The sequence below is a fragment of the Oncorhynchus tshawytscha genome, linkage group LG19, assembly GCF_018296145.1.
Source record: "Oncorhynchus tshawytscha isolate Ot180627B linkage group LG19, Otsh_v2.0, whole genome shotgun sequence".
Classification (NCBI taxonomy): domain Eukaryota; kingdom Metazoa; phylum Chordata; class Actinopteri; order Salmoniformes; family Salmonidae; genus Oncorhynchus; species Oncorhynchus tshawytscha.
Genome location: NC_056447.1, coordinates 45,168,611 through 45,191,432, shown reverse-complemented (window position 1 = coordinate 45,191,432; position 22,822 = coordinate 45,168,611). Strand labels below are relative to the sequence as shown.

General features: G+C 43.8%; 1 protein-coding gene across 1 annotated transcript in view; it reads left to right on the top strand.

Moving 5' to 3' along the window:
• The window catches only part of LOC112219144 (carbohydrate sulfotransferase 8-like), a 116,443-nt gene that overhangs the window by 15,147 nt on the left and 78,474 nt on the right, over positions 1–22,822 (top strand). Inside the window, exon 2 of the mRNA XM_042301737.1 lies at positions 9,766–9,992. Within this exon, the coding sequence (XP_042157671.1) occupies positions 9,794–9,992 (199 nt within the window). The 5' untranslated portion in view covers positions 9,766–9,793. The remainder of the gene's footprint in view (positions 1–9,765; positions 9,993–22,822) is intronic.

Here is a 22,822-nt window from a genome sequence, read left to right as displayed (position 1 = left end):
AACCTCTGTAACTGTTTTATAGTCACCATTGGCCTCATGGTGAAATACCTAAGCAGTTTCCTTCCTCTACGGCAACTGAGTTAGGAAGGACGCCTGTATCTTTGTAGTGACTGGGTGTATTTATACACCATCCAAACTGTAATTAATAACATCAGCAGCTCAAAAGGATATTCAATGTCTGCTTTTTTGTTTTTGTTTACCCATCTACCAATAGGTGCCCTTTGCGAGGTATTGGAAAACCTCCCTGGTCTTTGTGGTAAATCTATGTTTGAAATTCCCTGCTCGACTGACCTTACAGATATGTGTGGGGTACAGAGATGAGGAAGTCGTTCAAAAATCATGTTAAACACCATTGCACACAAAGTCCATGCAACTAATAACTTGTTAAGCACATTTTTACTCCTGAACTTATTTAGGGGTTGTATACTTATTGGCTCAAGGCATTTCAGCTTTTAATGTTTTATTAATTTGCAAAAATGTCTAGAAACCTAATTCCACTTTGACATTATGGGGTATTGTGTGTAGGCCAGTGACACAATCTCAATTTCATAAATGTTAAATTCAGGCTGTAACACAACAAAATGTGGAAAAAGTCAAGTGGTGTGAATACTTTCTGAATGCACTGTATATGATAAACAGTGTAGCAGCAGCATATATGATGATTGTATGTGAGTGGGTGTGCGTGTGTGTGTGTATAAATGTGTGTGTGTGTGTGTGTGTGTGTGTGTGTGTGTGTGTGTGTGTGTGTGTGTGTGTGTGTGTGTGTTAGAGTGTCAGTGTGCGTGAGTGTGTATGGCCCTGTGAGTGTGCACAGAGAATAAAAACATAAATAAATAAAGTGAAAGGATCAACTTAGATAGTCCTGGTAGCCATTTTGTTAGCTATTTAGTTAGCTATTTAGCATTCTTATGGCTTGGGGATGGAAGCTGTTCAGGAACCTGTTGGTGTCAGACTTGATGCACCTGTGCCGCTTGCGGAAGCAGAGAGAACAGTCTATGGCTTGGGTGGCTGAAGTCTTTAACAATTTCCGGGGCCTTCCTTTTACACCATCTGGTTTAAAGTTCCTGGATGGCCGGGTAGCTCGTAGCTCGGCCCCAGTGATGCACCGGACTGTCCGCACCACCCTCACCAAGCAGTGATGCAGCCTTGGCCAGGTCGATGAAGACGGCTGCACAGTACTGTCTTTTATCGATGGCGGTTATGATATCGTTTAGTACCTTGAGCGTGACTGAGGTGCACCCGTGACCGTCTCGGAAGCCGGATTGCACAGCGGAGAAGGTACGGTGGGATTCGAAATGGTTATTAACTTGGCTTTCGAAGACTTTAGATAGGCAGGGCAGGATGGATATAGGTCTGTAATAGTTTGGGTCTAGGGTGTCACCCCCTTTGAAGAGGGGGATGACCGCGGCAGCTTTCCAATCTTTAGGGATCTCGGGACGATATGAAAGAGAGGTTGAACAGGTTGGTAATAGGGGTTGCAACAATGGCGGCGGATAGTTTTAGAAAGAGAGGGTCCAGATTGTCTGGTAGAGGCATCGTTGGGCAGATCACGGCTGGGTCTTCATTTGTAATCCGTAATAGACTGTAGCCTCTGCCACATGCTGCGGGCATCAGAGCCTATGTAATATTATTCCACTTATTCCTATATTGTTCTTTTCCTCGTTTGACGTCTCTGTACTTGTTCCTGTCCTCCGCCGTAGCCTCAGGGTTGTCTGTGATAGCTCTGTGTGCGGTAGCCCTGTCCTTTAGTTTAGCTCCATCCTCAGTGTTAATCCAGGGCTTTTGATTGGGGAAGCAGCGAGCCTTCACTGTTGGGATAATGTCACAAATTCATTCAGTCTACTGCAGAGAGAGCCTGCAAAGTAATGTCATACTTTCCAGGTCCATACCCAAACAGTTCAAACTACTAATTTTGAAAATTACTCTCTCCAGAAATAAGTCTCTCACTGTTGCCGCCTGCTACCGACCCCCCTCAGCTCCCAGCTGTGCCCTGGACACCATTTGTGAATTGATCGCCCCCCATCTAGTCTCAGAGTTTGTTCTGTTGGGTGACCTAAACTGGGATATGCTTGGCACCCCGCCAGTCCTACAATCTAGGCTGGATGCCCTCAATCTCACACAAATCATCAAGGAACCCACCAGGTACAACCCTAACTCTGTAAACAAGGGCACCCTCATAGACGTCATCCTGACCAACTGGCCCTCAAAATACACCTCCGCTGTCTTCAACCAGGATCTCAGCGATCACTGCCTCATTGCCTGTATCCGCTACGGAGCCGCAGTCAAACGACCACCCCTCATCACTGTCAAACGCTCCCTAAAACACTTCTGTGAGCAGGCCTTTCTAATCGACCTGGCCCGGGTATCCTGGAAGGACATTGACCTCATCCCGTCAGTTGAGGATGCCTGGTCATTCTTTAAAAGTAACTTCCTTACCATTTTAGATAAGCATGCTCCGTTCAAAAATGCAGAACTAAGAACAGATACAGTCCTTGGTTCACCCCAGACCTGACTGCCCTCCTGTGGCGGACTGCAATAGTCCCCGGGATATGCAACTGTTCAGGGAAGTCCGGAACCAATACACGCAGTCAGTCAGGAAAGCTAAGGCCAGCTTCTTCAGGCAGAAGTTTGCATCCTGTAGCTCCAACTCCAAAAAGTTCTGGGACACTGTGAAGTCCATGGAGAACAAGAGCACCTCCTCCCAGCTGCCCACTGCACTGAGGCTAGGTAACACGGTCACCACCGATAAATCCATGATTATCGAAAACTTCAATAAGCATTTCTCAACGGCTGGCCATGCCTTCCGCCTGGCTACTCCAACCTCGGCCAACAGCTCTGCCCCCGGCAGCTCCTCGCCCAAGCCTCTCCAGGTTCTCCTTTACCCAAATCCAGATAGCAGATGTTCTGAAAGAGCTGCAAAACCTGGACCCGTACAAATCAGCTGGGCTTGACAATCTGGACCCCCTATTTCTGAAACTTTCCGCCGCCATTGTCGCAACCCCTATTACCAGCCTGTTCAACCTCTCTTTCATATCGTCTGAGATCCCCAAGGATTGAAAGCTGCCGCAGTCATCCCCCTCTTCAAAGGAGACACCCTGGACCCAAACTGTTACAGACCTATATCCATCCTGCCCTGCCTATCTAAGGTCTTCGAAAGCCAAGTCAACAAACAGGTCACTGACCATCTCGAATCCCACCGTACCTTCTCCGCTGTGCAATCTGGTTTCCGAGCCGGTCACGGGTGCACCTCAGCAACACTCAAGGTACTAAACGATATCATAACCGCCATCGATAAAAGACAGTACTGTGCAGCCGTCTTCATTGACCTTGCCAAGGCTTTCGACTCAATCACCATATTGTCCATATCCATATTATTATCCACCATAACCACCATATGTCAATCACCATATTCTTATCGGCAGACTCAGTAGCCTCGGTTTTTCGGATGACTGCCTTGCCTGGTTCACCAATTACTTTGCAGACAGAGTTCAGTGTGTCAAATCGGAGGGCCTGCTGTCCGGTCCTCTGGCAGTCTCTATGGGGGTGCCACAGGGTTCAATTCTCGGGCCGACTCTTTTCTCTGTATATATCAATGATGTTGCTCTTGCTGCGGGCGATTCACTGATCCACCTCTACGCAGACGACACCATTCTATATACTTTCGGCCCGTCATTGGACACTGTGCTATCTAACCTCCAAACAAGCTTCAATGCCATACAACACTCCTTCCGTGGCCTCCAACTGCTCTTAAACGCTAGTAAAACCAAATGCATGCTTTTCAACCGATCGCTGCCTGCACCCGCATGCCCGACTAGCATCACCACCCTGGATGGTTCCGACCTTGAATATGTGGACATCTATAAGTACCTAGGTGTCTGGCTAGACTGCAAACTCTCCTTCCAGACTCATATCAAACATCTCCAATCGAAAATCAAATCAAGAGTCGGCTTTCTATTCCGCAACAAAGCCTCCTTCACTCACGCCGCCAAGCTTACCCTAGTAAAACTGACTATCCTTCCGATCCTCGACTTCGGCGATGTCATCTACAAAATGGCTTCCAACACTCTACTCAGCAAACTGGATGCAGTCTATCACAGTGCCATCCGTTTTGTCACTAAAGCACCTTATACCACCCACCACTGCGACCTGTATGCTCTGGTCGGCTGGCCCTCGTTACATATTCGTCGCCAGACCCACTGGCTCCAGGTCATCTACAAGTCCATGCTAGGTAAAGCTCCGCCTTATCTCAGTTCACTGGTCACGATGGCAACACCCATCCGTAGCACGCGCTCCAGCAGGTGTATCTCACTGATCATCCCTAAAGCCAACACCTCATTTGGCCGCCTTTCGTTCCAGTACTCTGCTGCCTGTGACTGGAACGAATTGCAAAAATCGCTGAAGTTGGAGACTTTTATCTCCCTCACCAACTTCAAACATCAGCTATCTGAGCAGCTAACCGATCGCTGCTGCTGTACATAGTCTATTGGTAAATAGCCCACCCATTTTCACCTACCTCATCCCCATACTGTTTTTATTTATTTACTTGCTCTTTTGCACACCAATATCTCTACCTGTACATGACCATCTGATCATTTATCACTCCAGTGTTAATCTGCAAAATTGTAATTATTCGCCTACCTCCTCATGCCTTTTGCACACATTGTATATAGACTCCCCCCTTTGTTTTCTACTGTGTTATTGACTTGTTAATTGTTTATTCCATGTGTAACTCTGTGTTGTCTGCTCACACTGCTATGCTTTATCTTGGCCAGGTCGCAGTTGCAAATGAGAACTTGTTTTCTCAACTGGCCTACCTGGTTAAATAAAGGTGAAATAAAATAAAAAATAAATAAAAATTTCCCAATGAAGCCAGTGACGGAGGTGGGTAGCTCGTCGATGTTTTTGGCATATTCCAATCAAAACATATTCCAATCAGCTCTAGCAAAGCAGTCCTGTAGCACAATCTCTGATTCTGGTGACCATTTGTCAATGGAGTGAGTCACAGGTACTTCCTGTTTGAGATTCTGCTTGTAAACAGGGAGCAGGAGTACGTAGTCATGATCTGATTTGACGAATAGAACAGCAGCATTACCTGTGTAAGTTTGTGTAAGTTTTGAGTGTGTGTGTTAACCCTAGCTGTCTCCCTGCACAGACCTGCACCTTAGAGACTATCTGCACTTTAGAGATGATTTGCACTGACTACCCAAATATCAAACCCTTACACACAAACGTACACATACTGTAAACACACAAGCACACACACTCAGAACTCTCCCATAAATGTTCCATACACACAAAGAAATTCTTTCTCTCCAATTTTGGCCACAAATTTGTGAGCATATCTATTTTGCCAAGATAATCCATCCACTTGACAGGTGTGGCATATCAAGAAGCTGATTAAACAGCATGATCATTACACAGGTGCACCTTGTGATGGGTACAATAATAGGCCACTTTAAAATGTCCAGTTTTGTCACACAACACAATGCCACAGATGTCTCAAGTTTTGAGGGAACTTGCAATTAGCATACTGACTGCAGGAATGTCCACCAGAGCTGTTGCCAGATAATTGAATGTTAATTTTTCTACCATAAGCCGCCTCCAATGTCATTTTTGAGAATTTGGCAGTGCGTCCAACAGGCCTCACAATCGTGTAACCACAGCAGCCCAGGACCATCACATCTGGCTTCTTCATAGGCAGGATCTTCTGAGACCAGCCACCCAAACAGCTGAGGAAACTGAGGAGTGTTTCTGTCTGTAATAAAGCCCTTTTGTGGTGAAAAACAAATTCTGAATGGCTGGGTGGGCCTTGCTCCCAAGTGGGTGGGCCTATGCCCTCCCAGGCCTAATGGACCTCATGAATTTATTTCAATTGACTGATTTCCTTAAATGAACTGAAATTGTTGCATGTTGCCTTTATATGTTTGCTCAGTATATTTATTCTACTGCGTGACGAAGTCCCTACCCACTTTATAGTATATTTGTAAATACAGTCTATTATTACTATGCACACCACCTGTAACTTATACGCCAGGAGTCAGGAAGCAGGTGCAGAAGGTCAGTTTAATAATGAAAGGATAAACAAGAACAAACATAAGCAGCGTACTGAACATGATAGAGAACAATACCACCTAATGACTGATGACAACTTAAATCAAATCACATTTTATTTGTCACATGCGCCAAATACAACAGGTAGACCTTACAGTGAAATGCTTACTTACAAGCCCTTAAACAACAAGTAAGTTTTAAGAAAAATAAGTGTTAAGTAAAAAATAGATAAGTAAAAAATAAAAGTAAATAATTAAAGAGCAGCAGTAAAATAACAGTAGCGAGGTTATATACAGGGGATACCGGTACAGAGTCAATGTGCGGGGGCACAGGTTAGTCGAGGTAATTGAGGTAATATGTACATGTTGGTAGAGTTAAAGTGACTATGCATAGATAATAAATAGGGGTTAAATAAAGGGCTAAATAAAGGCTGAGAAATCAAGTAGAAAATGATGAGCAGGTGTGCATAATGATGGGGAGCAGGTGTGCGCAATGATGGTTGCCAGGTGTGCGCAATGTGGGTTGCCAGGACCAGTGGTTAGTAGACTGGTGACTTCGAGGGCCGGAGGAAGGGAGCAGGAGTAAGCGTGACACCACATCTCTTATTGCTTAAAATAGTTGATATTTTGGACTCTTATTGTTATTATTGATTAATGTACTGCATTGTTCTGGGAGATAACACATAAGCATTTCACTGCACAATTTACACCGGCTTTATACAGTGTATGTGACGATTGCAATTTGATTTAATTTGAGTGTGGGTGTGGAGCTGCAGGCTGGATTGTGTTTCTCTGCCTGTCAGAACCTTCTTATTCTAACTTTGTTAGACTGTTAGCCATTCATCACTCCCCCCCCCCCCTCATCTGAGCTCAAATGTTTCTAATCACAGTTCATTATCATGCATCTTTCTTTTTATATCATCATAATTATTAAACAATGCAGTCAAAATAACACCAGAGTTCAACTCAGTCACGTTTCAATATCATTTCCATTTATATTATTTTATTAGACCCTCTTTATATTGATATATTATGAGGTCAGGTCAGGTTGCTGTCTGATTATTGAAAATGAACTACACAACCTACTGCTGGGAAGAATATGAGTCGGTTCACAGGTGCTACTTAATTAGCAGGAGGAGATAGTACGTGTATTTTCCTCGTCAAAGCCTTCCTCTCGACGACAAGGCTGTGAGGGGTAAGTGCACTATGCAAATTTCATTTGAATGAACAAAATAACTGATAAATAGCTTGAATGTATTGTGAGGAAATGATGAAATGGAATTATAACATTTGTGTGCCACAACATAACCTGGTGAACAAATAGTCTAATTCTAATTCTAATTAAGAATATACATTTTCTAGGCATACAACATATGTTCTTAGTGGCTTGAACCATAGCGTTGGAAATTACATAATATTTTAGTATGTTTATAACTATATAAGTGGATTATCAATAGTGACTAATGTGTTATGGGTCAGATGGAATGATTTATGTGCAAATATATTTGAGGCCGGAGACAAGGTACATACGGGGCCCTGTGTTTGAGACAAAATTGGGAAAGCGGAATGGAATGTGACTGGAGCGAGATCTGTGTGGCTCATAAATGAAGGAAGGGGGTATTAGAGTCTCTGTTTATAGAGTACCACTCCTCTGTGTATAGTGATATCAGGGGACAGCTCGTAGGAGAGGAAGGACAGCTAACTGTGCACAATATAGAGACTACCATGAAGTGAAATTGAATGTCACAGATACCCAGATCATGGTGGGAGTAGTAGAAATAGTGTTGTCATTTCAGACACTATTGTCAACTTTCAGGGAGGGGTTTGTCAAAGAAGATACAACGCTTGAAGGATGCTATAGTAACAGCTGGACTGTAGCTTCAATAAGGGGATTTAAAAGTATGTGTCCTGGGCAGTGTTAACTTTGGTTTTTCATTGTATACATAATTATGCATAGCTTAACACATTATTAATACTTGTTATGTTATGTGTTTGTTTTTGCTTTTCAAGTCTTGTGCTGTCACTCTCTTAGGAACCAGAAGGAGGAAATGGAGAAAGTCAAAAGCTCCATCTGAACTGTCATTATCAGTGGTCCGACGAGAGATGGAAATAAGAGTCTGCATAGTGTGATTTATAGATCAGAGGCCATAAGTCCTGGAGGTGTAAATTGACAAATCAACTGTGAATGTCAATTATGTTTTATTTTTTATTCATTTATAAGTAATTTCAAAGTTTATTTGATGTTAAACAGTATGGAATTACTATTCAAATAGGGTTGTATTGGGTTGTAATTTGAAATACTTGCCACACCAGAAGTGAATGTTTATATATAGGAGGAATATATATGGTGGGGTCAATTAAGGGTGAATATGAGCCATGGGCTTGGAGAGTTACTAAGTGAGGGAAAAGGCAATCACGTGGTTGCGTTCACTGACAATGGTGGATTGCTGTGGATTAGTGAGGAATGGGGGCCGAGGTAAGTTCAGGTCACATGAAGGGAGAAGGAACCGTTTTTTTTTTTGTGACACATCACTTAACTTCCTGCCTAGCAACAAAGATGTAATGTTTAGAGAAAATGAGGAGACTGCCTAAAGTGGGGTATAAATACTTGTGCTGGTGGGAACATGTCTGTCTGTTCAGCTGTCTGACCCATTGCGTGAAAAAACTTGGTTTGAGCTTTTCCTAGTTGTCCGTTAATTTTTACTCTGTTTTTTTTTTTTTAGAACTTAACAGATGTAATTGCCAAACGCAACACCAAATGGCTGCAGGTAACTCCACCATGAAAGGAACATTGATATGAATCAGAATGCCTATTTTATCTATTTTAATCTATGGGCTAGACCAGAGGGAAAAGCAATCACCACAAGAGAAAGAGGGTAGTTGGATTTCAGGGAAAAGCAATCAACACCCAATACAACAACAAGAAATGATGAAGCATGGGGGTAGGTGTAGTGGGTGTATTTCTTACCCAGTATTGCCTTGTTTTAGGAGATATCCAAATCACCCATAGCTGAACGTTTGTTTGTGTGTGAGTGCATGCTTGCTTCCATAGGTATGTCTGTGTATTTGTGTGTGTGTGGACACCTGATTTGTGAAGCTTGACACACCTGCTGAGTGCTATTCTTTGAGCATGCTCCAGAGAGACAGATGTACTCTACATGGCCTCTTGGGAACAGAAAGCCTGCAGTCAGCAGGACACTCCTCTTCAGGACTCCTGGAGAGTAAACACACACACACACACACGTGCCAGTAATGACAACATTTACGCAACAGCTCCTCTAACCACCTCTTCTCTCTGCAGACTCCATCCTCACTGCTTCCGACACCAATCCGTGAAAATACTCACAGTATTCACACTGCCACTCTGTTTGTTGCAAATAAATATTTTTTACCATTTAGGTTGTGTTTAAATTGGATCTCTGGTTTATTAGCATATTTCACCACTACCTTACTGTACACTCTGCTTTTAAAGGCTCTCTACTGTTATTAACCATTTCTTTTAAACATTTTGTACAGTCTTTTGCCTCTGGTCATCTCTGGTGTAATTCACTACACTCTTTTTGTAATCTGTATACATGGTGTCATTCATTTGTTACCTATTACATATTTATTGTGACATATTTATTATTGTCTATTTGTTTTTCTGCTGTTTTCTTGTCATTTCTTTTTAAAAACAGTATGCCGCAAGTAAATGAACTCTAACTCCCCCCTACAGCAGGTTCCCGTGGCAGGGCTGAGGAGGGATGCTCTTGGGGGAGTGCAGTAGTACCAGTAGGTTGCTGGAGGCTCTGTGTGGCAAGAGAAGGGTGGTTGTGTCGGCCATGAAGCTGCCCTGCTCCTTCTACTGTTCCCTCTGGTTCCTCCTGCTCCTGGGGGCCGCGTCCTTACTCCTCCTAGTCCACCTCCAGGGCCTCTCAGACATGCTCCAGCAACAGACCCCAGGTCAGTGTACTAGTCTACAGCGCTTTTCAAAGAGGTGTACACACATCCAGTAACTTGCATGATGAAGACCTTTGAGTTGAAGCGTTGCACAACACTGCAGAAGCATTCAACAGTATACTGGTATCTACCTATCTACCTTTTGTGTTGGTGTGGTAATTGTAGTTTTACTGATGACAGATAATGTGGGTTGTTTTGTGTTCTTTGTTGTTGTGAATGTCCAATAAATGAAAGCTTCTGGCCAATAAGAATACAGTAGTAGTAATCATGATTGAAAAGCCATTTAAAATGTCATGAGTTTTGAGAGAACCCTTGAGACACCCAGTAAAACTGTCATCTTCAGTAAGCCTATCTGTGAGGAGATCTTTGTATTTGTCTAGAGCTGTACTGTGTCTATAACCTGGTGTGAGTGGATGCTATGATCTCTGTGGCAACAGTGTCTCTACTGATAACAGCTATGAACTGGGAGACAGCAGAGATTTCCAGAGCTGTTATATTCTACTCGTGGTCTGATACAAACCTGTGACATAAAACACAGACACAGAGTGGATATACTGTAACTCTCTGGTATTGAATTTGGCTCAGTGTTGTGCTTTGTGACTTTGCATTTATCCTCTCATTGTTGGGATTTCTGTGGAGTAATGAAGATATGTTTTAAAATACGTTCTCTTTTCAATTAGGCTAAACCCGTTCCAGACGTTTTTTATTCAACACTCAGCGTTTCTATTATCGAGGTTGTTGAAATGACACAACTCGTTTGTGGAATAGAAAGAAGGGAAAAAAAGCTGGGCAGAAAAAGCTGAAAAGCAGTTCAGTGGAGAGAACATGTTTTGGAAATGGCCGAGTTAGTAAATTACATTTCACAGATCAATATAGCGGCATAGAATAAGCAACACATCAGAGGCCATGTTTAAATTGCCTCTGTTTGAGAATCATCAGTGAGAAACGCACAGTACCCTGAAATTGGTTTGTAATGCCTTTATTGGAAATTGCTTTTGAAATCCTTCACAGACAAAATACATTAAACAAATGTAGATGTTCAATAATTATATAACCCCATGTAAGGAAATGTATGTAATTGTCAAAGTTAGAGCGCAGTGCGGTTCCACTGTCGGGGTACCGTTGTTGTTATGCTTCTGTTGTTGCCTCATGAAATACTAAAGAAACAAATCAAATTACCCAGACGTAAACAAACTTGGAGACTAAATGTGCTCGTTTGCAAATAAATGATTAGCATGCCACTAGCTGATTTACCTAACGTTAAATAATTACCGCCTGTACCCCTCAGACTGTAAATCCAGTGAGTAAATTCAGCGTCTTTCTAGCACACAGTTGCATAGTCAAGTTTAACAGATCACCACGTCTTTACTTAGAACACTTCTCAATGATCTTGGCAGACCTTCACCTTTACAGTCTTCTGCTGTCTGACTCCTGTGCAGTAAGGAAAGGGGCCAGGGAGTGTCCTACTCATTAAACACATACTGTAATCAGTCCAGTGGCAGTACGGCCTCACTCTCTCACTCACAGCTGAGTCAACTGTCAATGTGGGCTGCCCAAAATATCACTCCCAAAACATCTGTTTGGCTCCTGTGCCCATGTGGTGAGGGTTGAGGAGAGGTATGGGGAGGAAGAGGAGTCTGGGTTAAGGGGAGGTGAGGGGAGGAAGAGGAGTGGGGGTTGAGGAGAGGTATGGGGAGGAAAAGGAGTCTGGGCTAAGGAGAGGTGAGGGGAGGAAGAGGAGTGGGGGCTGAGGAGAGGTATGGGAGGAAGAGGAGTCTGGGCTGAGGAGAGATGAGGGGAGGAAGAGGAGGGGACTAAGGGGAGGTGAGGAAGAGGAGGGGGGCTAAGAGGAGGTGAGGAAGAGGAGGAGGGCTAAGGGGAGGTGAGGAAGATGAGTGGGGGTTGAGGAGAGGTGAGGTGAGATGACAGTGATGAGACGGTCTAGAGAGCGATCAATACAATATTCAGCAGGTTAATTCATACCTGAGCCTGCCACTCCCTCAGCCTTCATCAGACATTGGCCCTCTTGAAATACCACAGCTAGTGGTTCTACACCAGGTATGAGAGCAACTCCACCCTATTAATGCATACTCAAACCAACAATAATTCAGTTCATTGTCTATCTACCACTATCCTTTATTAATCTATATTGACTTCAAGGTTGGGAGCTAAAAGTATAGTTGTCTCCTCTCAATGATTGTTACAGTGTTACTCTGGTATTACACATGAATTTATCTGATATTTAGGCTTAGGCTACTTGAATAGGTTATAGGACAAGCTTGGATATCCTCTAGCCCCAAACTCTAATTGATTAGCACATCATTGATTGCACTGCTCTCAGGAAGGGAAGAAAGTGCACAATGAGACAGAGAGTGATACAGAGAGTGATAATGATAGTGATAATAACTCACATGCCGTTTCGGATGATTGTTCCTCTTTAATTGAATCAATGCACATCTCAATTTCAGAGATGCTTGTAAAAACAGCACTGTGCAGTATTTATAATTCAACTTGCATTTTGAAGTACCACTATTTTCTTTTCTCACTTTCTCTCTTTCTTTCCCCTCTATTTTCTCCAAAGGAGGCCTACTCAGTATAGTATTTTTAAAAACTGCAACTCACAGCACAAACATTCTGCTGCTAATTCAAATGAATCTACTAAGCTACTGAAGTGCATCTCTTTCAAATGATCTCTTCATTTTACACTGATAGCTTTTTATTCAATAGCCCTCATCCAGAGCCTATGCTATTAATTTATTTTGCTATACATCTCTGAAACACATTGCCAGGCTTCATATATTTTTTTGTTGTCTAATGAGAGACTACCTCGGGTAGCTAACTGGTACTTACCTTATCAATGGCCCTGAAAAATTTGTGACAGGCTCTTGTTCAGAAATTGGGGCTTTTCAAACAGAAGGTGTGAACAGTGGGTATGGCTGCATTCAGCTGAGGTGAGCCCGAGACAGTAAAGCTCCTTATTAAATCACATCAAAGCTTTCCTGGCTTCTTTTTTTCCTTCTCTTTCTCCCTCTCCATCTCCCTCCAAATCTCCCTCCAAATCTCCCTCCAAATCTCACTCTCTCCCTCCACATCTCCCTCCACATCTCACTCCACATCTCACTCCACATCTCACTCCACATCTCACTCCACATCTCACTCCACATCTCACTCTCTCCCTCCACATCTCCCTCCAAATCTCACTCTCTCCCTCCACATCTCACTCTCTCCCTCCACATCTCCCTCCCCATCTCACTCTCTCCCTCCACATCTCCCTCCCCATCTCACTCTCCCTCCCCATCTCACTCTCTCCCTCCACATCTCCCTCCACATCTCTCTCCCATCCACCCCATTTCCCTCCCTCATCTCTCTCTCCCCCCATCTCACTCTCTCCCTCCCCATCTCACTCTCTCCATCTCACTCTCTCCCTCCCCATCTCACTCTCTCCCTGCACATCACTCTGTCCATTTCTCTCTCTCCCTCCCTCTATTCTCCCTGTGCAACAAATTGAATTCTCTCCCTGAAGTGACCTAATGCAATTTGAAAGTTTAACTATGGGTGTGTGAGACGTGTGATGTGTGTCCTATTTGAGTCAAAACAAAAAACATGTCACAGCAAGCTAAACCCTAATTTGAAAGGCAAGATTTAATGAATGTTCATCGGGGGTGGTCCAACAGCAGCCTACCCAATACATTTTCATTGGCAGCCACCCTGCTCTTCAAGATAAGAACATTGAAATGCATATTTATTCTAGTCTGTTTGAATATCTTTAGTGACATTCCCATTATTTTCTTTTGCCATTGTTATGCCGTTCTCGGGATAAGCCGTGGGTTTACATCCAGGGTATCAATTGTCAATTCTGCTGCTGTGTCTTGAGCAAATGCAAACTCTCTCACATTGACAAGACATGTGAGCATTTCTATGCCTGTCCGCCTGTTAGAAAATGTCTCTGTAACAATACGTTGAGAATACTCAGTTTGTTTAGAACTAAACCCACCTCGATCCAGGGATTTGTGAGCCCACACAATGGAGGTAGTCTTTTCAATCCACACAGTTCAAGATTGAGGCTAATGGTTGCTTGGCAGTAACCATTCCACACAGGGATTCAAAAGGGTTCTTCGACTGCCTACAGACTTTATCTCCCTGCTTGGCCACCTCCCTCAGATGACCATTCCGCTACCCAAGAAAAGCAAAGGACCCTTTACAGGCTCAAACAGCTGGCCTGTCACCAACCGTTATTACACTTTTGGAAAAAAGTGTGTTTGACAAAGTACAATGCTATTTCACAGTAAACAAATGAACAGATATTCAGTACGCATATAGGGAAGGGCATTCAACATGTCCGGCACTTACACAAATGACTGATGATTGGCTGAGAGCAACTGATAATATTAAGATTGTGGTTCACTTGCCTCATGAGGTTAGGCCAAAACAAAGTGTGTATAGTAGGACACTTTGTTTTTTCGATACTGTGTCATGACCTGTCTTTGCAAGGAGATCTCATTAAAACAAATGGACAAACAGACAGTGAGGGAGCGTTGTATGGAATGGGCCTGTTGCACCAGGTTAGCAAGGTCATGACTCAGTGTGCTGCCTTTCTGGAGGCACCGTAGGGAAGACACTCAACAGCCCTGGGGAACACAGACAGCAGTGACTTACTGCCTGCCTGGCTACTGTGACTAGTGGCTGTACACTCTTAGCATAAAAGGTGCCATCTAGAACCTAAAAGGGTTCTTTGGCTGTCCCCATAGGAGAACCCTTTGAAGAACCCTTTGGTTCCAATTAGAACTGTTTTTGTAAAACTTCTGACCCACTGGGAATGTGATGAAATAAATAAAAGCTGAAACAAATCATTCTCCCTACTATTATTCTGACATTTCACATTCTTAAAATAATGTCAAGCAAAGAGGCACTGAGTTTGAAGGTAAGCCTTGAAATGCATTCACAGGTAGACCTCCAATTTACACAAATTATGTCTATTTGCCTGTCAGAAGCTTCTAAAGCCATGACATATTTTTCTGGAATTTTCCAAGCTGTTTAAAGGCACAGTCAACTTGGTGTATGTAAACTTCTGACCCACTGGAATTGTGATACAGTGAATTATAAGTGAAATAATCTGTCTGTAAACAATTGTTCAACAGATGAGCTGCAGGGTAGCCTAGTGGTTAGAGCATTGGACTAGTAACCAAAAGGTTGCAAGTTCAATTCCCCCAGCTGACAAGGTACAAATCTGTTGTTCTGCCCCTGAACAGGCAGTTAACCCACTGTTCCTAGGCTGTCATTGAAAATAAGAATTTGTTCTTAACTGACTTGCCTAGTAAAATAAAAAAAGGTGTTTCTAATCAGGGTTGCCACTCTTCTGCCAATCAGGGATGTTGCTTTTCTGGTCTACCTGTATAGAAATTAGTCACAAAGAATTATAAGGTATGGGAGCGGGCAAGACGGGCAACTCACAAATCAACCGCCAAGGCGTCTGCTCACCTGAACTGGGGGGCCCTTCCTTGTTTGGGTAACTGATTAACTACTTTAAAAAAAAAACTGCATACTAAATAAATGTCAAATCAAATCAAATTTTATTTGTCACATACACATGGTTAGCAGATGTTAATGCGAGTGTAGCGAAATGCTTGTGCTTCTAGTTCCGACAATGCAGTAATAACCAACAAGTAATCTAACTAACAATTCCAAAAAAACTACTGTCTTATTCACAGTGTAAGGGGATAAAGAATATGTACATAAGGATATATGAATGAGTGATGGTACAGAGCAGCATAGGCAAGATACAGTAGATGATATCGAGTACATATATACATATGAGATGAGTATGTAAACCAAGTGGCGTAGTTAAAGTGGCTAGTGATACATGTATTACATAAGGATGCAGTCGATGATATAGAGTACAGTATCTACGTATGCATATGAGATGAATAATGTAGGGTAAGTAACATTATATAAGGTAGCATTGTTTAAAGTGGCTAGTGATATATTTACATCATTTCCCATCAATTCCCATGATTAAAGTGGCTGGAGTAGAGTCAGTGTCATTGACAGTGTGTTGGCAGTAGCCACTCAATGTTAGTGGTGGCTGTTTAACAGTCTGATGGCCTTGAGATAGAAGCTGTTTTTCAGTCTCTCGGTCCCAGCTTTGATGCACCTGTACTGACCTCGCCTTCTGGATGACAGTGGGGTGAACAGGCAGTGGCTCGGGTGGTTGATGTCCTTGATGATCTTTATGGCCTTCCTGTAGCATCGGGTGGTGTAGGTGTCCTGGAGGGCAGGTAGTTTGCCCCCGGTGATGCGTTGTGCAGACCTCACTACCCTCTGGAGAGCCTTACGGTTGAGGGCGGTGCAGTTGCCATACCAGGCGGTGATACAGCCCGCCAGGATGCTCTCGATTGTGCATCTGTAGAAGTTTGTGAGTGCTTTTGGTGACAAGCCGAATTTCTTCAGCCTATGATGTGACTGGGCAATTGTGTGAGTCGGGGGCTGGGCCCAATATGCAAAACAAATTAAATTAGAAATAAATGTAATTTTTGTATTATTATCATTTTTATCCAACCACGGGAGCCCGCTCTCAATGTTCAAAATACACCAGAGAGCATAATTAAGCCACAGAGGATCAATAGATTATAAAAAATAACTAGAGTAAGTTTTATCACAAGCACATACAAGTACTGTATCTGCCAAAATGAAGGAAACACCAACATAAAGTGTCTTAAAAGGGTGCTCTGCCACCACAAACTGCCAGAACAGCTTCCTTGATATAGATTCTGCAAGTGGACCTAACCCATGTCAGGAAAATGCACTCCATACTGTAAGGTTCTGCTTTTCTTTTCTTAGTCAACCTTGTGTTCTTTTTCTTTGTATTCTTGACCGTAGCCCTGTTTCTTTGTATTCTTGACCGTAGCCCTGTTTCTTTGTATTCTTGACCGTAGCCCTGTTTCTTTGTATTCTTGACCGTAGCCCTGTTTCTTTGTGTTCTGGAACGTAGCCCTGTTTCTTTGTGTTCTGGAACGTAGCCCTGTCTTTAATTTTTGTTCATTGATTTCACCTGTGTTCGTTTCTCACCTGGTCTCATCAGCTCCCTATTTAGTTCAGTTCTTTCTGTTTGTATGGTTGTGAGGTATTGTTTGTTTTTGACTACCTACCTGTGTTTGTCCATTGCCTGTGACCACGATTCCTGCCTTCTGTGAAGGCTTAATAGACATCTGCTGCGCTCTGCGCATGGACCTACAACTTTTCGCCCTGAATATTCATTACAGAATACCTCAACTAAATACAGAATGGATTCAGCGGAGCTACAGCGGTGCCTAACCCAGCAAGAGGAGCATATGGAGGAAATTTGCCATCTTCTCCGCCAGCCTATCCCTACTCCTCCGATGCCAGGAATCATAACCCATAGCCCCCCTTCGTTCATACCCATGCCTGGAAAATATGACGTTTCGCCTGGGAAATGTCTGTGATTTCTGATACAATGCAGCAAATATGCTGCTGGAAGTGGTGTTGGAGGGCCAGTGGGAGGCACTCTTTCCTCTGGTCTAAAAATTATCCCAATGCCCCAGTGATTGGGGACACTGCCCTGTGTAGGGTGCAGTCTTTCGCATGGGATGTTAAACGGATGTCCTAACACTCTGAGGTCATTAAAGATCCCATCGTAAGAATAGGGGTGTTAACCCCGGTGTCCTGGCTAAATTCCCAATCTGGCCCTCAAACCATCATGGTCACCTAATAATCCCCAGTTTACAATTGGCTCATTCATCCCCCTCCTCTCCCCTGTAACTATTCCCCAGGTTGTTGCTGTAAATGAGAACGTGTTCTCAGTCAACTTACCTGGTAAAACAACGTAGAAATAAAAATACAGTGAGCACAACCCCACGAACTTCGCCACCGACAAGAACAGCGTGGATTTTGTTGTCTCTACTCACAGGCAAAACCCTGGATTGGGTCACCGCCATATGGACTGCCAGCAGCACAGAACTCAGATCCGAGACCCATTTCCACACCCTCTTCAAAGTGGTATTCGATCACTCTCCTTCCGGTAGTCCTAGAGGAGACCTCCTCATAGAACTTCAACAAGGATGCAATTCAGCTGCCGACTATGCCCTCGCGTCCCGCACCATGGCTGCAGGAAGTGGATGGAATGAGCCTGCCGACTATGCCCTCGCGTCCCGCACCATGGCTGCAGGGAGTGGATGGAATGAGGCTGCCGACTATGCCCTCGCGTTCCGCACCATGGCTGCAGGGAGTGGATGCAATTCAGCTGCCGACTATGCCCTTGCGTCCCGCACCATGGCTGCAGGGAGTAGATGGAGTGAGGCTGCCGACTATGCCCTCGCGTTCCGCACCATGGCTACAGGGAGTGGATGGAATGAGGCTGCCGACTATGCCCTCGCGGTCCGCACCAAGGCTGCAGGGAGTAGATGGAGTGAGGCTGCCAACTATGCCCTCGCGTTCCGCACCATGGCTGCAGGGAGTAGATGGAGTGAGGCTGCCGACTATGCCCTCGCGTTCCGCACCATGGCTGCAGGGAGTAGATGGAGTGAGGCTGCCGACTATGCCCTCGCGTTCCGCACCATGGCTGCAGGGAGTGGATGGAGTGAGGCTGCCGACTATGCCCTCGCGTTCCGCACCATGGCTGCAGGGAGTGGATGGAGTGGATGGAGTGAGCACCATGGCTGCAGGGAGTGGATGGAGTGAGGCTGCCGACTATGCCCTCGCGTTCCGCACCATGGCTGCAGGGAGTGGATGGAGTGAGGCTGCCGACTATGCCCTCGCGTTCCGCACCAAGGCTGCAGGGAGTGGATGGAGTGAGGCTGCTTTTTTTTCAGTTTGACCTTCCGACCAGTAACTCAGACCCTACACCCATCCTTCCTCTTGCATTATGGGACCAGTACAGTGGGAGGTTCACTCTGCCATACAAGAAGCCCAAACCTCAGACTCGGCTCCTTCTGAGACACCAGCTGGGAAGAGTTACTTACCAGCAGCTGTTAGACCCCAACTGATGCAATGGTGTCACACGTCCTTGGGGTCAGGACATCTGGACATTACACGAACCACCGAACTTCTGGTGGTCCTCACTGGCATCTGACGTAAGGGATTACATACTCTCCTGTCCAGTCTGCGCCCAAACCAAAAGCCCTTGTCATCTCCCTTCGGGAAGCTTCAGCCTTTGCCAAACCCTCACAGACCCTGGTCCCACATACAGTGCCTTGCGAAAGTATTCGGCCCCCTTGAACTTTGCGACCTTTTGCCACATTTCAGGCTTCAAACATAAAGATATAAAACTGTATTTTTTTGTGAAGAATCAACAACAAGTGGGACACAATCATGAAGTGGAACGACATTTATTGGATATTTCAAACTTTTTTAACAAATCAAAAACTGAAAAATTGGGCGTGCAAAATTATTCAGCCCCTTTACTTTCAGTGCAGCAAACTCTCTCCAGAAGTTCAGTGAGGATCTCTGAATGATCCAATGTTGACCTAAATGACTAATGATGATAAATACAATCCACCTGTGTGTAATCAAGTCTCCGTATAAATGCACCTGCACTGTGATAGTCTCAGAGGTCCGTTAAAAGCGCAGAGAGCATCATGAAGAACAAGGAACACACCAGGCAGGTCCGAGATACTGTTGTGAAGAAGTTTAAAGCCGGATTTGGATACAAAAAGATTTCCCAAGCTTTAAACATCCCAAGGAGCACTGTGCAAGCGATAATATTGAAATGGAAGGAGTATCAGACCACTGCAAATCTACCAAGACCTGGCCGTCCCTCTAAACTTTCAGCTCATACAAGGAGAAGACTGATCAGAGATGCAGCCAAGAGGCCCATGATCACTCTGGATGAACTGCAGAGATCTACAGCTGAGGTGGGAGACTCTGTCCATAGGACAACAATCAGTCGTATATTGCACAAATCTGGCCTTTATGGAAGAGTGGCAAGAAGAAAGCCATTTCTTAAAGATATCCATAAAAAGTGTTGTTTAAAGTTTGCCACAAGCCACCTGGGAGACACACCAAACATGTGGAAGAAGGTGCTCTGGTCAGATGAAACCAAAATTGAACTTTTTGGCAACAATGCAAAACGTTATGTTTGGCGTAAAAGCAACACAGCTCATCACCCTGAACACACCATCCCCACTGTCAAACATGGTGGTGGCAGCATCATGGTTTGGGCCTGCTTTTCTTCAGCAGGGACAGGGAAGATGGTTAAAATTGATGGGAAGATGGATGGAGCCAAATACAGGACCATTCTGGAAGAAAACCTGATGGAGTCTGCAAAAGACCTGAGACTGGGATGGAGATTTGTCTTCCAACAAGACAATGATCCAAAACATAAAGCAAAATCTACAATGGAATGGTTCAAAAATAAACATATCCAGGTGTTAGAATGGCCAAGTCAAAGTCCAGACCTGAATCCAATCGAGAATCTGTGGAAAGAACTGAAAACTGCTGTTCACAAATGCTCCCCATCCAACCTCACTGAGCTCGAGCTGTTTTGCAAGGAGGAATGGGAAAAAATTTCAGTCTCTTGATGTGCAAAACTGATAGAGACATACCCCAAGCGACTTACAGCTGTAATCGCAGCAAAAGGTGGCGCTACAAAGTATTAACTTAAGGGGGCTGAATAATTTTGCACGCCCAATTTTTCAGTTTTTGATTTGTTAAAGTTTGAAATATCCAATAAATGTCGTTCCACTTCATGATTGTGTCCCACTTGTTGTTGATTCTTCACAAAAAATATACAGTTTTATATCTTTATGTTTGAAGCCTGAAATGTGGCAAAAGGTCGCAAAGTTCAAGGGGGCCGAATACTTTCGCAAGGCACTGTAGCCGTTGACTTCATCACAGACCTTCCTGAATCCTCCGGTAACACCACTATCCTTGTCATAGTAGGCCATTTTTCAAATATGTGTCTGGTTCCTCTTTCTCATCAAACCTACTGCATGGAATTCGTGGAGTGTATGTTCCAGCAGGTTTTCCTTATGTATGGGATTCCTACTAACACCTACTAATTCAAGGATTTTTCTTTATTTGTACTATTTTCTACATTGTAGAATAATAGTGAAGACATCCACTATGAAATGACACATGGAATCATGTAGTAACCAAAAAAGTGTTAAACAAATCCAAATAGATTTTAGATTCTTCAAAGTAGTCACCCTTTACCTTGATGACAGCTTTGCACACTCTTGGCATTCTCTCAACCAGCTTCATGAGTTAGGCACCTGGAATGCATTTCAATTAACAGGTGTGCTTTGACTGTTACTATATGTCATATCACAAACTAGTTTTAAATTATTAAAAAACATTTTTTTTTTAATGAACTTAGTTTCAAGTAGACTGTGTCAGGGTTGTGTTGACAACCCAGTCTGGGTGGGAGATTATACAATTCCTTCAACATTTTTCACATCAGTCATTAATTCAATCATTTAGACATTCAGAAAATCTCCAGGCAGACTGGAAGAGTTGGCATAGTTTACATCAAAATGTCAGTTTGATGTCTCTGTTGACATGCTGCTCTAGTCTAGGGAAAGATGCATATACATGCTACTTCCCTTATGCTGCTTTTATTCCAGACAAGTTTGATCATGACATCTGATCCAGACTACTTATTAGCGACACAGCGTTAGCAGCAATGTCTGGGACAAGCCACCCACAGAGAGAGAATAGAACATCAGGATGCCAGTGGGCAAATAGTCTCCACCACTCCCCTCCCCCCTTTTAACTACATGAAATACAAGGGAGAGTGGCAGTTGCACAAAGAGAAAGGAGAGGTGACAATAAAATGTCCCAAACATAGTTACACTGAACAGCAATGACAGAGAAAGAGATGTTTTTATTAACACTCCCCATCCGTTTTGCAGAAGAGACACAGATCACAGAACTAAATCATATTCCCAGCTCACATAGGTGCAACACCTAACTTCTACTTAAATCACATTTTTACTTAGTCATCCATTGACATCAATGACATCATTTCAGACAATTTTTGTGACCTTAGAACTCAGGTTCGCTTAATTTTTTGTGTAGTGTGAACACTCCAAAAGAACTCAGACCCTCAAAAGAGCCCCCAAAGCGACCCGAACTGAGACCATCTTGAGAGGTGGAATTCCGCGGTCCGGTTCCCTTTAAGGCAATGTGAACGCAAAGCTCCCCAGGTTCGCTTGTCATTATTCCCACATCACAGACTAGACTACTGCAACACCATTTCCCCTGCCATAAACCCTCACACTAGACTACTGCCTCATTGTTTCCCCTGCCATAAACCCTCACACTAGACTACTGCCTCATTGTTTCCCCTGCCATAAACCCTCACACTAGACTACTGCCTCATTGTTTCCCCTGCCATAAACCCTCACACTAGACTACTGCCTCATTGTTTCCCCTGCCATAAACCCTCACACTAGACTACTGCCTCATTGTTTCCCCTGCCATCAACTAGACCTGCCTCATTGTTTCATTGACTACTGTGCCATAAACCCTCAAAGACTACTGAGACTACTGCCTCATTGTTTCCCCTGATGATGTTTCCCCTGAAAACCCTCACACTAGACTACTGTTAAACCCTCACACTAGACTACTGCCTCATTGTTTCCCCTGCCATAAAAAACTAGACTGTCATTGTTTCCCCTGCTGACTACTTCATTGTTTCCCCTGCCATAAACCCTTGATTGATGTGATTTTCTGTTTTTGGATATTGATTGGTGATTTTCAAGGACGCACAACAACTCCATAATGTGTGGTTTTTAGTTCAGATTATTTCAATCAATTTTTCAATCAAATGTATTTATATAGCCCTTCTTACTTCAGCTGATGTCACAAAGTGCTGTACA